Source organism: Strix uralensis, chromosome Z, assembly GCF_047716275.1.
Source record: "Strix uralensis isolate ZFMK-TIS-50842 chromosome Z, bStrUra1, whole genome shotgun sequence".
Taxonomy (NCBI): Eukaryota; Metazoa; Chordata; class Aves; order Strigiformes; family Strigidae; genus Strix; species Strix uralensis.
In genome coordinates, this window is record NC_134012.1 from 13,448,497 (window position 1) to 13,466,723 (window position 18,227).

The 18,227-nt window shown below is 41.3% G+C and overlaps 1 protein-coding gene across 4 annotated transcripts in view; it reads left to right on the forward strand.

Moving 5' to 3' along the window:
• Window positions 1–18,227, forward strand: part of MAST4 (microtubule associated serine/threonine kinase family member 4) — a 244,213-nt gene that overhangs the window by 168,304 nt on the left and 57,682 nt on the right. For 3 of the 4 annotated variants that reach the window (XM_074855037.1, XM_074855041.1, XM_074855038.1), the window contains 3 exons: window positions 5,371–5,440; window positions 8,610–8,630; window positions 9,372–9,450. In XM_074855037.1, the coding sequence (XP_074711138.1) occupies window positions 5,371–5,440; window positions 8,610–8,630; window positions 9,372–9,450 (170 nt within the window). The remainder of the gene's footprint in view (window positions 1–5,370; window positions 5,441–8,609; window positions 8,631–9,371; window positions 9,451–18,227) is intronic. The other variant, XM_074855040.1, reaches the window with a different exon arrangement.

Here is an 18,227-nt window from a genome sequence, read left to right on the forward strand (position 1 = left end):
AGCTTGGACAACATCTGGTGCCCTGGTCATTAATGGGCTTTTCCAGCTGACTGCCTGCTGCTGTGTAGGTAGGTCATTTGTACCACCCAGCCTGCAAAGTGAGTGATTATAATCTCAGCAAGTCAGAGCATTCAGGTGTCCCCACCTTAGTAGTCACTGGAGGTTGTTCCTGTGGGTGATACCAACCCCTAATGATTAATAGTCACATGTGGTGCTGTTTAATTGTATCTGCTGTAGGAACAAGATTTAGCTGTTAGGAGCAATGCTGTAAATCTTACATGTCTGTATTTTAATAAATGTTTCATGTGGTGCCACTAAGATGACAGATACCAGGACAAGAATTACAAGATAGTAGGAAATTGTTTAAAGAGAAGAAGGGGGGAGTTTTGCTGAAATGAGGAATATTATGAAGTGGGAGTGGAGGTTATCAGTAGACTTCTCAGGTTTTGGTTTTGTGGCCAAACCTTTTTTATCTTCTCATAAGTGACATCGGCATAAAATTACTGTAGCTGATACAACTGTGTTGAAGTGACTAAATGATCTTGAGGACTGGAATAAAAAAGTATGAGATTACATGGCAGCATGCAGCATTTTGTGCTGGAGGACCAGTAACAAATGTTTGCAAGGACCAGTCTAGGGTAGCTTTGAAAATCAAATTTCTGAAGATGCATAAAGGAAGTAATTTTCAATTGAATTTGGGAAGATTTCATGCCACTGTACAATGTCCTGGTTAGATTTCATCTGGAATACTGCATGCTTTTATGGTCATACATGTTCAGATGGGATCACATGGGGACAAAAGTTGGTGGGATAGCATTTTATGCATAAAACTGTAGGAGTATTGCTTGCCTTAGCAACAGGAAGATTGAAAAGCCTGTGTTGACATCTAAATCAGTCAGAGGTGTTGTCATTGTGGAATGGGAAGAGAAACACAGTCTGGCCATATATACCAGAACATGAGGGCTCCTGAAGGTAGTCCACTAAGTATAGCAGGGGCAAACGTGACCTTTCCTGTTGGATTCAATAAAGTTATGAATGGGATTACATGATGCAATTGCCTAAAGCAAAATTTAAGGCCAACGAGGTCTTACCTCTGCTTGTAATCCTTTCTCTAGGATTTTTTAGGTCTGCCTAGACCTTTCTAGGCAGACGCTATTAGAGTGCTGACTGCTAATATTCTGCTTTCACTACGTTAGGACTTACTGCTTGCATCAGATGATTTTGTTTGATAGGCATACTTTAGCTAGCTACATTGAAATATAGTAGTGAATAAAGCAGTTTGCACCATATATTTTACTTGTGTTAGGCTTGCAATCACACTGGAGGCATTTGTGTGTGCGCATCAAATTTAGAGTTAGCTTCCCTGGATTTTTAACTTTAATCCTGTGGTTTTTGTCCGAGGTAAGTGATAATGAGTACTGCCTTAGTACAGTGTATTTGAAGCAGAGAAGGATCTCATATGCAGCTTCTGTGCCATTCTGCTTTAGCTACAGTCTCTGTTGGCTGGATTTTGGGGAAAGGAGGACTAGGTTTGTAAATGAAAGAAGGCTTAGTGTGTTTTCATGGTGAAATGTGGGAATGCTGAAAGCTAAAGACTAAAGCAGGGTTCTGAATATTGTTTTTTAGAAGAAAACTGATATTTACAGAAAGGAAAATAACACTTTAAATTATTCTGTCTTGTCACATGTAGAATAATAGAAATGGTTTTGCTAAAATAAAACTTTTTTAATTGCTTTTGGGTAAAGTAAAACTGTTACAGCAATTTCAGAGCATCTTTACTAGTTTAGGGACGGGAGAGGAAAGTCTTAAGTGATAAGTTACATGCAGATACAACTGACTTTTAAATCAAATTCCATTAAAACATAGCACTGGCAGTATTTTAAGTAGTGGTCAGAACATGCAAAGTACCCTGGCAGATGGGATGGATTTAAGGAATGTGCAAACCTTCCTTTCGGTGAAAGTTGTTTGCTTGTGTGAAGCATAAATAATCCAGGTTTTGAAATAGCTGGAGCTCCTCACTTCTGAGTGGATCTCAGTGGAAAGCACCTGCAGAAGTATTCAAATTGATTCTGCTGCCCAGCTGTGTGTTCTGCTGTCTGGCACTGTTACCGTATCAAAGACAGACCTGTAACAGTTGGTGGATGGTTTCTTGTGTATTGCTCATTTTGTAGCATGGGTTCATCACCAAGTAAACTGAGGCAGAGGAACCTATGACCAGTTGTTATATTGTATTACTGTTTTGCTGATGTACTGTGATTCATTTTAAAACACCATCAAATAATGACCTCAAGATTTTAAGATTGATTTGTTGTTGGTCCATCAGGAATTTGGGGTAACAATTATCATTGATGTGTTGTTACTCCCTCAGTACTAGAAGTCATTGCATCTGAAACTTTATTTTGTAAGTAGACACCTGTTAAAAATAGATGAATAATATACAGTGACTGTGACATATGCCTTTTTAAAAGATTTAAAACATCTTCCTTCTGTGGCAAAGATGCAGGACTTCTTGAAGCTACTTACTAAACAGTCACAATTTAATTACTCTTGATATGGTTTTCTTAACAATAGCTGCTTGCAAAATGAGCTACCCTGTGTGTTGTCATGACTGGAGTATTGTTTTGGTATGTTGATTGCCTATTCATTGTATCTCCCAGAGGATGCTGGAGTTAATTACTTACCTAATGCCTGACCACCAGTCAGGTTTACTTTACCAGGTCAGAAACACCAACAGTCATCTCAGCAGCACAGAGATACCCTAGGAATAAAACATACAACAACCAGCAGATCCCAAAGAACAGTGGGATTTGACTAATAAGCAAGCACTGCACATATGGACAGGGAATTAACTGGCACTGGTTTTTATCTGAAAGTCTCCCAGGTATTGACTTGCAGATGGGTGGGTGAATGCTATGATGGATGAAGGTCACGTACAGGACTCTGTTTCTAACCTGTCTTGCTTTTCTGGAACACCACACCTTAAACTCTTAATAGCACTAGCTGTTTCTCCAGTCATTTGGGGTTTAGATTTTCATTGTTTCCAGGCTTGTCTGAGTTCTTAGACATCTGCATAAACCCACAGGATTTAGTATCCAGGTATTATGTATGTGGCTTTGCCAGTTTTGTTATTTTAAAAGCTCGTTTGCAATTGGAAATAGTACTTGCAAATTGATTTTCCTAATAACAGGATCTGATGCTCTTCCTGAGTAAGACTTTGACTGCTTCAGGTTTTGTCTGTAAGGAAGTGATCTTTGTTGATTCTAGCGAAGTAGTTTGCAGCATTGTGTCTCCTCAAATCCACTGCAATAGCTATAAAATTACTACATTCTTCCACCACATTTTTTTGCTTCTGAGTGAAATTTACGCATATGTTCTGACTAACTAATGGATGGTTAGGCGTGTCCTTGATGTGTGTTAAATACATGTGTATATCCATATATAACTTTAAATTAGCTATCGGAGGACAGGAATTTATTTGCAAACCCCCATATGCTGGTTTGTCAAATTATTTCCTGTCAAAAGGTGTTTATGTCTCACTTTAAGCCTAATTCTCTGCTTTTCTGCCAGAGTTTAAGGTAGCTTTTTTTCCCTCTTACTTACCTAAGTTCACAACACACTCCAAATTACAGCTGATTTTTTTAGTGCAGTAGCTAAAGTTTGTGGCCATGTTTTATCTGCACAGTGTTACAATTATTATTTTTTTTTTTTAAATAAGCTCTGGTAGCAGCAAAAGAAATCCAGTTAGCTGTTAAATTAAATGAACTGTTGCTCTCAGTAATTTGGTGTTTGCAGTTCATGAAGGACAAGAATAAATTGTGTTAGTCCCCAAATAAAGATTGAAATCTGTGCCATGCATGTAGCTTCAGTCCCTCTGCTTCCCCCCCACACACCACCACCACCCCAACTTCAGGGAAAAATAATCTTTGCCCTCAGAAGTGTCTGAAGGGTAATGAAGAAGCTGGGATCTTGAGGGGGAGGAGGGAAAGTTGGAAGGACGTAATTCAGTTGTGATAGATAAACAGGCAAAAAAAGTTGTGGGTATTGGCCAATGAGAGTGGAATCCTTGTCTCTTGGGGCTGTGGGAAGAGCAGCTGTGAAGATGCGATTAAGCACAGCTCAAAAAACATCTTGCATCTGCTTCTAGCCAAAGAAAAGCAGGGGGGTGGATGTGTTCTCTATGTTTTCTACCTAATGGGTCCATGATTACACTATCTTGTACAGAGTTAATGGGATCTGTTAAGGACATCACTGTAAATGCAATGTTAATTCAAAAATTTGAGTAGAAATCAATGCCACTTGAAGTCCTTTCAAGGACTCGCTATATTGTACTGGCCTTTTCACACATAGGTAGTAATTTTCTCCTCAGAAATTAAATGTTGATTCTGTGTACATTAGAGCTTTTTTTTCCTGTTGCTTAATGTTGTGGTCTCATGTCCAAAAATAAAATGCTACAACCAAATACATTACTTCTCTTTGATGTATTTTTGTTGCAGTCTGTTCCCTATTTAAGGAAGGATTGACTGCTAGATGTATGCCACTGCTACTTTAAGTCAAATCCTTTTAGGTTTTGGTGTGTGTTTGGTTTTTTCCCAGGGATCATCTTTATTTCTTCTTCAGATATTGTGTCTCCTCTAGTGCCATGTGCTGAGGGGCAGAGGTGGCAGGAGCAGCTCTCAGCAACTGCCTTCTTTCTGCACTCATGCTGGTCAGCAGGAGGTCTGGTGCTTTAAAATGAAGAAGTAACAGACCCTAAAGTTACGACCCGTTCACAGTGTGCCCATCAGAGAGGGTGGTCACCTTTCCGTGCCTTGGTCTAATAGAACTAAGGGAAAAAAAAATTAATTCAGTGTGTTTTGTCTGCTTGTTTGTTTTGGAGCTAGAAAAAAAAAAAAGAACAATGAAAGAAATGAGAATAAAGGTCCTGTGGAAATGCTATAGAGACTTGGTGCAAGGGCAAAATAACACTGATCGTAATTTTTCTATTTTTCAAATGTTTTGTGTGATTTTCAAAAAAACCACCTTGTTTCTGACATTAAAAATATATTTCTTTCAAGCTAATACACTATTTTTTTTAAACTTTAATTCTCAAATTAATTTGAGAATTCTCAGCTTAAAGGGCTAAATAGAGGGTTTTCTATGACTTGTAAAGTCCAATAACTAAAAATCAAATGTAAATTAAATGTGAGTTGAAATAAGATTCTATTTCAGAGTTTATTTTCTCAGAGACTGTGTGAGAAGAAGTTCTGAAATTAGTTTCTAACCTGCTTGGAGATGCTTGAATTAGTATGTCTGAATGTTTTTAAGTGGGTTCTTTGGGGGGGGGGTTTAATCATAATAATAATTTTTTTGTGTATCTCCCCCTCTCAACAGGGAATAGTCCTCAGGATAGCCCTAGGAATTTTTCTCCCAGTGCCTCAGCCCACTTTTCTTTTGCACGAAGGTAAGAGGTTGTTTGTAGTATGCAGCATACATTTTACATAGAGGAGATGTTGTTGGACCCATATGTTTTAGGCGGTGATTGCAAATACATCTAAGTCTATCACTTAGAATGACAGTTGTTATCTCGCCTGTGTAGACTCTCCTAAATATCAGTTACAACAGAGTTGTACTGGATGATTGACACAATGCAATCATACCTTTCTGAATTTAAAAAAATGAAAATTTTTTAATGACTTAATTGTAATAGGTCCAATTCTGACATCATCTCCCCGTCCATTGAGATATGGGGAAATTTTAAGCTACATCTAGGGTTTTTTTCTTTTTTTTTTTTTTCTTAATGCAAGAAGTGCATCGCTTGTAAGAGCACTATTATAGAGGTCCTGAGTTTGGGGCCTGATTTTATTGGCAGCAGCAATACTGTCATCATACCTTTAATACCTGATCCTGACCAGTTTCACTGTCTGTACCGCTGAGACAGTCAGCTCCGTCATAGAAGTGTTGTGAGGATTAATTAATACTAGTAGAATTTTTGAAGATCAAAAGTGAATTTGAAGTGATCTGTGAAGTAAATTGTTATTAAATGAACTGTAACCTAAGTTGATAGCATGTCATGGGAGACTGCCTATTCATGCCACTTTGGTTCCCTATCACTTAACACCTTGTCAGCCTACCTCAAATAAAATGTTCATTAACTCTAAGCCTGGGAGGGTAGGCACAGTTGATAAATTGACCCAAGAGTATGTACACAGAAAATTAAATTGGAATGCTGTGGCTTTCTTTGCCATTAAGTAGTGCCGGACACATAACTGTTGCATTTGCAGTGAGACAGCACTTGCTGCTATAGTTTTACTCCCTTTATTTTGGGAGTTTGATAAAGTAGCACACACAAGCTCTCAAAAGTAAGCGTGAGGAAATGGCATAGCACTCTTCAAAAGTTGCAAAGGGGAGAACGCTTTACTTGTGTATTCCTTTTACCTGAATCTAATTCAGCTGTGGCAAGAGATCTTGTCAATCTTTCTAATAGCCTATGATGTCTAATCAACACCTTAAAGTTGAGTATTTCTTTTGAACCTACTTCCTCTTTATAGTATCTTTAAAAAAAGGAAAACTATCTCTTTATAGATTACATTTGTTTGTGAGCATATTTTTAGAAAGATTCATTAAATCCAGAAATAGCTTATAATGGAAAAAGCAGATGTGAAAGACTGAGCATTACTTAAAAATCCAGCAGGCAGGAAGTAGTTTTCCTTTCCCACCCATAAGCAACAGAAAGTTTAAATCATTATTTTGCAGACCTCAAAATTCAGGAGGAAAAAACTGAATCGTTTACCAGTGTTTCATTTGGATTTGGACCATTTTTAGAGCCCTCTAATGGGCTCTAAATAAATTCTTTAAGTAAAGGAATGCTAACACAAGAACTTTCTGTGATTTCAAAATATTTCACTGCTTCAGTGGGATTCAAGAAACTTCTTTAGAGCAGTGTTCTATGGAAACTGATTTTGTTCTACGAAAACTGATTTTACTCTATGTTTATAGTGAAAATGTTTGACACTTTCAAACAGCAATAATGTAAAATTTTCATATTAATTTGGTATTTGTGTTGTAGTTTTCTTCTTATAACCTGTGATAGGATGTATTTTGGTAGTAAATTGCCCTGTGGTTACTGAGAGCAGTTCTCAGACTTAGGACTTAATGCCTTTTCTGTTATGTTTTGTAAATGATGACTTGAAGGAAAGGACAGAGAGAGAGAGTGTCTGTGTCTGTGTTTGTGTGTGTTGGACCAGGTTGAAGGAGCAGAGGTGAGGTAGATATTCCTTTTCCATTCACTGCCCCCCAGTCAGTGGGGATACCAAAAGGCTGGGGAACTGTGAGAAAGGGAGAGAAAGGCAAAGGAAATAGTATGGAAGCCTCCTGTGAAAAAGGAGGGCTTCCCAGCTTAGCTGTTTCTTATCAACTGCTGGCCATGCCACACAGCAGCAGCAGCAAAGGGAGCAGCAGCAGAAAGGTGACCCTCTGCTGTGCTGCCAGCCGGTGCACCGGACTGGAGGCTGTGTTCCCCAGCCCCCTCCACAAGTATCGCCTCCCTCTGCCCACACCTCGTGGGTGATCAATGCCCAGGAATAGTCTATGCCTCTGGTAACCACTGCTTAGGCCTCTTCTGCTGGTACGTATAAGTCCAACATCTATACAAGCCCATGGGTAGGTGACAGATCCTGCTTTCCAGTGGTGAGAACCGCACTGTAGGGCAGGGACAATTGGTGTATGAGAATCCGGGGTAAATGCTGTAGGGGCTTGCTACCCATTTTTCCCTTTTTCCCTTATGGGTGCCTCCTATTCTCCCACCTTTGCTTCCCAGATAACTTTCAGTGATATCCCATCCTGATCCTTGATGGCCCTTCTGTATGGGAATTGCTGTGTGAGAATTGCTATGTGATGTAGGACCCCTGTTCATTATGAGTTGTTCAGTAAGGAAGTACTTTCTGTCTCACAGCTGCAGAATATATGGGTGTCACCCATGTTTAAATACCTTCCAAGTTCTTGTTCTTTCAAATATGAACATATTTAACTTGTGCAGCTGACCCAAAATGTAGCAAAACTCCTTTGGAATAGTTCATTTATCTGGAGGTAGCTCATGCATACTTGGGGGAAGGGGAGAAGGGAGGAGAATTAATGAATTAAAAGCAAAATTATGGAGAAGGAGGAAGTTTTTTCCAGAGTTCAGTCTTTGATATAGTCATAGTCCCTCTAACACGTTGTCTTTATATTTTAACACTAATGATGTACTGTAGTTTCTTTTCTCAAACTGTATGTATTCAAAGTCCCAGAGACTTGGATTGTAGTTTACAGATGGATAAATGGGAGTAGGAAATAAGGTGTTAGTATGGAGAGAAGCAAGGTTTTTTTAGACAGTTAGCTTGAAGGGTAGGGAAGCTGCATGAGGAGGTTTAAGGTTCCTGATTTGGCATGACTTCAATTCTTCTTTATGGAATTATACTTCTTAGGTAAATAAGACTTGAGATACGATCTTTGTACTGGCTGTCATACAGAGCTTCAATTCTCCTTCCTCCTTACACTCACTATCATACTGTTTACTAATAAAAACTTGTCCTGTTTTGTTACTTATGTATTATTCTGCTTTTTTCAACATACTTGATACTATTGTACTCCAGCCATGGGCACCGAAATGACAGGTAAATGTTACCTCCTCAAAAATCCAAACATGGTTCCCATAGTTGTTTTTTGATTTGTCACTTTGAATGTTCAAATTCCATGTTGTGTGTGTGTAGCTCACCTCAAGCAGTGAAAAACAGAAATTGGTTTGGGTCTGATTTATTTTTTTTTTATTCTGAGTGAGCATGATTTTGCTGCAAAATTATTTCTCTTGATTTACATATCTAACCATCTAACAAGTTTATTTTTACTTAATCATTCTTTGCAGTTATTTGACATTAGCCTGCTAGTTTGTTGGTATCCTGTACTGATGTCGGTTTAGAAAGCACTACCCTTGTATTTCAAGCAGACTGGTGGTTATTCTGTGGTTCAGAGCATTGTGGCTTGCATTTGTTCACAAGTTTTTAATTTGCTTCTCATTAATTTTCATCTGATATACCTGAGAGTTGTGAAAACTCCCTGTGGTCCATTTCTTTGTGTATAGTGAGACACCAGTTCTGTGGGGCTGTTCATTCACTTTCTGGTTGTTTCATCTCATAGATTTTTAACTAGAAAAGCACACTAAAAAGAATAAAATTGTAAGCCTAAGTCATCTTTGCTAAATGATTGTTTATTGTGGTACATTGTGAAAATTTACTCTTTATTAAAAACCCTGTTTGTATCATGTTTTTCAACTGCATTTTTACACAGTAATATTTCCATAGATGTTTCTGTATTAGGATACCACAGTGTTCATTTGACTAACCTCAGTTTCACTACAGGACTGATGGTCGCCGCTGGTCTTTGGCTTCTCTCCCTTCTTCTGGCTATGGTACAAATACACCCAGCTCAACTGTTTCTGTAAGTATCCACTTTGCTGTGCTGATAGATTTCTTTTCTCAAATGTAGCTTGCTTCCCTTAAGAGAAGGCAATGTAGATTTTGTTACTGTTGGTAGAATGTGAATTAATATGGGATACGAAACTGCTTTACTTCACAGAAATAGAAGAAAACTTAAGGCAATGCATCGTTTGCTTAGAGATACCTTCTGGCAGTGAGTAGTGTTTAACGGCCCCCTTTTAACCTGTGGAGAAGCAGGAGGGGAGGCATACTGTCTTAGTTTAACTATATGGTAGCTAGGTATCAAGCCCTAAGTGAGGCTGCCTTCATAACAGGAAAGAAAGAGAGACAGTCTATGACATGATTCATCCATCCTAGGTTAGGCTACTATCTTAAAATGGGATGAATCACACATTTGCCTGTCATTTTTTCTTTGGCAGTAGTGAGCTGTTAGTGCATCTAGCCTATAACAGGTTAGATACTTAGCATTTTAGATGGCTATAATTATAATAGAATAATCTTTTGGGATACATAATAGGATAAATATATGTCTAATTTGTTAATTTTTGCCTGATCTTGTATCAGCCCTCCTGACATGCATGTACTGTCTGACTTGTGATGTACACCATGGCAGTGCATGAGATCCTGCTTCAATACTTACAAGCTAGGCAATGAGAGAAGTATGAATCTGTACTTTTGCACATCTTGTACACCTCTGTACTGAAGAGGAAGTACTGAGTCATGTTACAACCTGGAACTAAGTTGTCTGTTGTGATAGCCACACCTGACAGACTGAGGAGCTGTGGAGGAAGCCTGCTTTGGAAATAGCAAATAGTTGGCATTTTGACAGTTACATCTTTACAGTAAAGGGCTTGGTCCTTGTAGATCCAACTATGACTCTTGAAAAACTGTTTTGTATCTCTACCCTTGTTTTTACCTGTAGGGATATATCATGAACAAAAATACTGTTTTATGAATGATACATGTTACTAGACACCTGATATCTGATTTTTTTTTTTTTTTTAAAAATGTTTCTTTTACAATTTAAGTAAGCTTTCTCTTCCCCTGGGAACTGTTCCTCAGCAGCACTGATTTTTGACCTCTGCTTTCTTTCCTGTGTAGATCTTACTTTTGCCAAGCAAATTACCTGGATTCACGTTAATTCCCTAAACATTTTCCATAGTACATGTTTATATACCTCTCGTTGGAACTAGATCAAATATGCTGTGCTCTTTACTTAAAATATATTGATGTAAAGCAGGTTATGTCAGATAATAAGTAATTGCCATAGCAACCCCATCACTGTTAGGAAAAACAGGTTTGTGCTAGAAAGGAAATGAAAAGCTGTGTCAGAAACATATCAAAACACAGTTTTAATTTTCAGTCCATACTCATATGCTTTTTCCTTGACATCTTTAATTTTAAAATGGTAATTCTAGTTCAAATACTTCTTTCCCACTTAAGTTTACTAACTACTGTATGCATCCTGGAATGTGGAGCAGTTTTACATAATTTTTGCATTTATGAAAAAATATATCACTTTCATTTATGGACTTGGATCTCTTAACTTCCATAATAGACTGTTGTTGAGTTCTCCCTTGATATTTAGAATCACAGAATCATTCAGGTTGGAAAAGACCCTTGGGATCATCGAGTCCAGCCATCAGCCCTACTCTACAAAGTTCTCCCCTACACCATATCCCCCAGCATCTCATCTAAACGACCCTTAAACACATCCAGGGATGGTGACTCCACCACCTCCCTGGGCAGCCTATTCCACTGTCTGACCACTCTTTCTGTGAAAAATTTTTTTCTAATGTCCAGTCTGAACCTCCCCTGATGCAGTTTAAAGCCATTCCCCCTTGTTCTGTCACTAATTACCTGTGAGAAGAGACCAGCACCAACCTCTCTACAATGTCCTTTCAGGTAGCTGTAGAGAGTGATGAGGTCTCCCCTCAGCCTTCTCTTCCTCAAACTAAACAGTCCCAGCTCCTTCAATCGCTCCTCACAGGATTTCTTCTCCAGGTCCTTCACCAGCTTCGTTGCCCTCCTCTGCACTCGCTCCAGCACCTCGAGATCTCTCTCGTATTGAGGTGCCCAAAACTGGACACAATACTCCAGGTGTGGCCTCACCAGTGCAGAGTACAGGGGGACTATCACCTCCCTACTTCTGCTGGTCACACTATTTCTAACACAAGCCAGGATGCCGTTGGCTTTCTTGGCCACCTGGGCACACTGCCGGCTCATGTTCAGCTGCTTGTCAGTGAGAACCCCCAGATCCTTCTCTTCCAGACAGCTCTCCAGCCACACCTCCCCAAGCCTGTAGCCATGCAGGGGGTTGTTGTGGCCCAAGTGCAGGACCTGGCCCTTGGCCTTGTTGAAGCTCATCCCGTTGACGTTGGCCCACTGATCCTATCTATCCAAGTCTCTCTGTAGAGCCTCCCTATCCTCATGCAGATCGACACTCCCGCTTAACTTGGTGTCATCTGCGAACTTACTGATGATACACTCTATGTCCTTATCAAGATCATGTCCTTATCAAGATCATCAATAAAGAAGTTGAACAGAAATGGTCCCAACACCAAGCCCTGAGGAACACCACTTGTGACCGGCCGCCAGCTGGATTTAGCTCCATTGACCACCACTCTCTGGGACCGTCCATCCAGCCAGTGCTTGACCCATCAGACTGTACGCTCATCCAGGCCATGGCCAGCCAGTTTATCTATGGGAATTCTATGGGGAATTCTATTTCCTTAGACCACATTATATAAATATTAAAACAGATGCCTTCCCTAGCATTGAACATTTTCTGGCTTGTGGAAAGAAACCTGTTTTTCCAGTAAATTGGAATTTTGTAGAAGAAACCAGCAGTAGAGAATTCATGTCATATATTTCTTACAGTTATGTGAAGGTTTGAACTCAGCCGGCAGCCAGACGCCACGTGGCCGGCCGTTCACCCCTCTGGTGAAATAAGGGAGGGACAAAAAGAAGAGAATTCGTAGGTTGAATAGAAAGAAAGAATTTACTAAATATAACAAGAGATTCTCTACTTGAGCAGCAATATTTTTCCACAGTTCAGCAGCCCAGACAGGTTTGTCTCTATGCTGCCAGTCGCTCCGTTTCCACTGCTGTCACCACCCCCACAGTGCATTTGCCACCATCCATGAGTCAGTATAGAGGTAGAGCACTGGCCACTTTTCTCGCTCTGCGATATCCAAGGCCAGCTGGATGGCTTTCACCTCTGCGAACTGACTCGATTCACCTTCTCCTTCAGCAGCTTCAGTAACCCGTTGTGTGGGGCTCCATACAGCTGCTTTCCACCTTCGATGTTTTCCCACAATGCAACAGGACTTGTCAGTAAACAGGGCATATTGCTTCTTATTATCCAGTAGCTCAGTATATGGTAGGGCCTCCTCAGCACGTGCTACCTCTTCCTCTGGTGCCATTCCAAAATCTTTGCCTTCTGGCCAATTTGTGATCACTTCCAATACTCCCGGATGGCTGGGGCTCCCTGTTCAAGCCCATTGTGTGATTAATGCGATCCATTTACTCCACATGGGACACTCCCTTTGAACATCCGGCCCAGCACTGGCAGTCAGGGAGCCAGGAGAAGCTGTGCTTCAGTCCCGATCTCCTCTGAAGCAGCTCGGACCCCTTCATATGCTGCCAGTATCTCCTTTTCAGTTGGAGTATAGCAGTCCTCTGATCCTCTGTATCCCCGACTCCAAAACCCCAGGGGTCGACCCCGAGTCTCCCCTAGTGCTCTCTGCCAGAGACTTCAGGTAGGGCCATCCTTCCCAGTTGCAGTGTAGAGCACATTTTTAACATCTTGCCCTGTCCGAACTGGCCTGAGGGCTACTGCATGAACTGTTTCTTGCTTAATTTGCTCAAAAGCCTGTTGCTGCTCCGGGCCCCATACAAAATCATTCTTTTTCCAAGTCACTTGATAGAGAGGGCTGACAATCTGACTGTAATTTGGAATGTGCAGTCTCCAGAAACCCACAACACCCAAGAGAGCTTGCGTTTCCTTTCTGTTAGTTGGTGGGGACATAGCTGTTATTTTATTAATCACCTCCATTGGAATCTGACAACGTCCATCTTGCCATTTTACTCCTAAAAACTGGATCTCTTGTGCAGGTCCCTTGACTTTACTATGCTTTATGGCAAAAGCGGCTCTCAGAAGGATTTGGATTATTTTCTCCCCTTTCTCAAAAACTTCTTCTGCTGTATTACCCCATATAATGATGTCATCAATGTACTGTAAATGTTCTGGGGCTTCACCTTGTTCCAGTGCAGTCTGGATCAGTCCATGGCAAATGGCGGGGCTGTGTTTCCACCCCTGGGGCAGTTGATTCCAGGTGTATTGGACACCCCTCCAGGTAAAAGCAAACTGTGGCCTGCATTCTGCTGCCAGAGGGATGGAGAAAAATGCATTGGCAATATCAATCGTGGCGTATCACTTGGCCACCTTCGACTCTAGTTCATATTGCAGTTCCAACATGTCTGGCATGGCAGCACTCAGCGGTGGCATGACTTCATTCAGGCCACGATAGTCCACTGTCAATCTCCACTCTCCATTAGACTTCCGCACTGGCCATACGGGGCTGTTGAAAGGGGAGGCGTCTTGCTAATGACTCCTTGGCTCTCTAGCTGACAAATCAATTTATGGATAGGGATTAAGCGTCTCGATTGGTGTGACATTGCCGTTGGTGCACGGTTGTAGTGGCAGTTGGCACCCATTGTTCTTCAACCCTCAGCAATCCCACAACAGAAGGATCCTCTGATAGACCAGGCAACACAGACAGCTGTTTAATTTCTTCTGTTTCCAAGGCAGCTATACCAAAAGCTCACCAATACCCTTTTGGGTCCTTAAAATACCCTCTTCTGAGATAACCTATGCCAAGAATACATGGAGAGTCTGGGCCAGTCACAATGGGGTGTTTTTTCCCACTCTTTTCCACTTAGGCTCACCTCGGCCTCCAATACTGTCAACTGTTGAGACCCCCTGTCACTCCTGAAATACAGGTTCTGCTCTTTTAAAATTTGATGGCATTGGGGTGCATTGCGCACCGGTGTCCACTAGAGCCTTATACTGCTGGGGTCGGATGTGCCAGGCCGTCGAATCCACACAGTCCAGTAAATTTGGTTGTCCCTGTCCTCCGCCTGGCTGGAGGCAGGGCCCCTCTAATGTTGATCATAATACTCGCTAGTGACAAATGGGTTAAGTGTGGTGTGCACGGGTTTCAGCCTCATCTTGATCACTCACTTCTTGTGAATACAAGTCAGAAGTTCTTCTTGTAGGATCATGAGCAAAGTTGACCTTTGTGCTCCGTTTGGGCACTTGATTACTGGAAACCAGAGCAGCATTTCTCCTGAAAGGACGACGTTCTGTACTTGTTCTTCCTTCCAGCTCACACACCTGCTTTTCTAGGAGGTACGTAGGTTTTCCATCCCATTTCTTCATGTCTTCTCCATAGTCACACAGGCAATGCCACAGCTTCCCCCGTGGTGTGTACCGGTTCTCTTGAGTATAGAAACGATTGCTCCTAATAGCCGAGATTCTGGTCTATGCAGGTGGGGAGTAGGACATGTTCTCCTTAAGTTGCTGGACATATTGAGATAATTTGTTCACAGCCACGATGATGGGGGAAGAGACACTTTCTTCATATTGTCGTAGTCAGCGAGCCAGTTCATTCACTGTTGGTCCCTCTTTGTCTGCCCAGTCCATTATTGCTAATGCATTGGCATATGATGAGGGTGTGCTCCCTACAAAAGTCCTCCACATGGGCCAGGTGTATCGGACTTCATCTGGATCTGTGGGTAGCCGTGCATTATCTGGGTCATAGTAAACTGCCTCCCGCACAGCCAGCTCCCTCAAGTATTGAATGCCTCTTTCCATAGTGGTCCACTTACTTGGTCGACATGTAAAGTCATCCTTGAAGGGATACCTCTCCCTCACACTTGACAGAAGTCGCTTCCAGAGACTGAGATTTTGTGTTTCCTTTCCAAAGACTTTGTCAATGCCCCCTTCCCTAGACAAGGATCCCAGCCACCTCACCTCCCTGCCCTCTAGTTCCATGCTAGTAGCCCCGCTATCCCAGCACCGGAGCAGCCAGGTAACGAGTTGCTCAGCTGGCTGGTGGCTGTAATCTTTTCTTATGTCTCGCAACTCACTCAAGGACAAGGATTGGGTGACTATCACTGGCTCTGCCTCCTCCTGTTCTCGTGATGGGCCTGGTTCATCATCACCCTGTACACTGCGAGGGGATTTTCTTGTGTATTTCTTCTTCTGTATGGGAGCAACTGACACTGTCGTGGGTTGGTTCTCTGGTTCAGCTGCAGCACCTGTCCTTGGGCTTGTAGTGGCTGCAGTTTCTGTTACTTGGTTAATCTTAAATAGTAGCTTAACCATAAACAAAACCTGAACCACATGCAGGAACACACTAGCTCCTAACAGCACAGTAACCATGTTTATGTCAACATTCCAAAGATATTTGAACTCCCCAAATTTCTCAAACACAGCTGTAAATAGCCCAAGGACTGATGACTGCACGCTATCATAGATGAGCATCACATAGTACAACAGAAACAAAACCTTAACCCAGCTCTCATGGAAGGTGAGCAACAGCATGGGAAACAGTATTGCAAATGAGGTGGTAAGATCTTAAGTAGCCAAGCAATCAACATTTTACCGGTTTTATTGTTGTTATCTCAAACAAAAAGAAAAAAACCTCGGTGCCCCACACTGGGCGCCAAAAACTGTGGAGGTTTGAACTCAGCCGACAGCCAGACGCTACATGGCCGGCCATTCACCCCTCTGGTAAAATAGGGGAGGGACAAAAAGAAGAGAATTCGTAGGCTGAATAAAAAGAAAGAATTTACTAAATATAACAAGAGAACAACAGTAACAATAGTGAGTCCAAAAAAGAAAACGGGTAAAATATAGCAGTGGCTTACCGAGTCCGGCGACCGCCCCCCCACAGCAACAACAAGACCCGAGAGCAGATGATGCGCGTGCAAGCCCCAAGCAAAAAACCAAGAGAGAGAGTGCCCGCCCACCTAAATCCCTGGGCATGACATCACATGGTATGAAATACTCCAATGAAAATTAACTCCATCCTGGTCGAAACCAGGACAGGTTACTTTTGGGGTTTTTTTCCTCCAAGAATCCTCTACTGCTGAGAACCCTGCAAAAGCACTGGGACAACCTCTGAATTTGAAATCTAGCCACTATTTCTTTACTTCTTAGTAGAAGTGCTTTTCACTTTATTTTTTTACCCACTAGACGATATACATGAAACAGAAAATGAAAACTGGTAGTGTGCCCACCTAATTGGTTTCATGTACTTTTTCAGCATCTGAAACAGCTAGCACTGTGTAGCCCGCTTCTCCACATTCTTATAAATTCTTAGAGGCAAGGAGAGACCACTTCACACGCAATAGCCAAAGTGTACATAGAGAACACTCCCTTTTCAATGCTGGATAAATGAAATTCATGTTAATCCAGAGGTGACATACAACTGGAGATCAGAAACAGTTTTTACACATCACAATAGAGCACAGCTTTGATCTTTACAAGCAACTGAAAGTCAAAGGCAGGGCAGAATGATCTTTGGTAATCACGGTTATGCTCAGATGAGTGTAGCTCATCATTGCTTGTTAGCCTGTTTGTTGGTTTTTTTTTTAATATTTAAAGTGTAGAGATTGATAGAGTTATCAATTTAATGGAAGCTCCTGGGTTTAGAAGCGGTGCAAGTACCACATATCCCAGTTCTCACAACAAAGCTGAAATTAAATGAAAACATCTCCTGCTAAGATTATTCATTTGAAAATAAATTCTTGGTGTGTCATATTTTAGCCAAGTTGGGTCAGATCTTGCCAGTTATGAGACGCAGTTGAAATGATTGTGTGTCTTCTAGGAGAGCAAGCCTATAAAAATAGTAAAGTGAAAGAATACTCAGTTGCGTATTTTTGTCAGTAGATGATATTCCTGGAAGCTTATTTGGATGGGGAAATAGAGTAAGGAGATGAGGAAGAGACTTTAGGGTTACATTAGCTGGTATTGGCTGCAAATTTGCTTTTGTGTTGAAGGAACAAGAAAGCATTGCTGTGATGCAGTGTGGTTGTGCATATTAAAAATATCTTAAATCTTGCGTGCTTTTTCGAGCAGCTATTCTAGAATGCCAAGAGAGCTAATTTTTAAGAGTTTTTCTATGAGAATTTAATTTGTACAGAGATCATAATTCAGACCTCCGAGAAAACTCACTGTGCCTGCGATGGTCCTGATACAAGTGAGAGTTGTTAGTGAAAGAAAGATTCTCACTTTAATCCTGTTCGATCTACACTCTGTGACACCTTATATGAGAAAATGTGTGATACTGGTGGTTGTCCTCCTGATCTTCCCAGAATCCCCTGAAGCTGAAGAGGTAGATTGATTCTATAAAAATGGCAATGTGACTGTCTGTATTGGGAAATCTCCCTGTGCTAGAGTATCTTTCATCTTATGGAGCATGGCTGTAGGTTAACTGCAACTAGCTGCCATAGTGTGAGATAAGAAAGAACTTACCTATGCTGTGTGCTGAATTATGCATGGCAGTGTGCTAAGGATGAATTTCATAAACGAGTTACTGTGACTCGACAAGTTACTACCTGACATGTGAATTGTGGTAAATTCTTGGCATGCATGCTTCTTAGCCTGCAGCAAAGCAAGGTAATGCAATCTTGCTACATTTAATTTGTTCTGCTGTGATATAGCCTTCTCATGTAGACCAGTTCTGCCTGAGTTAACCTTTTCCCGTA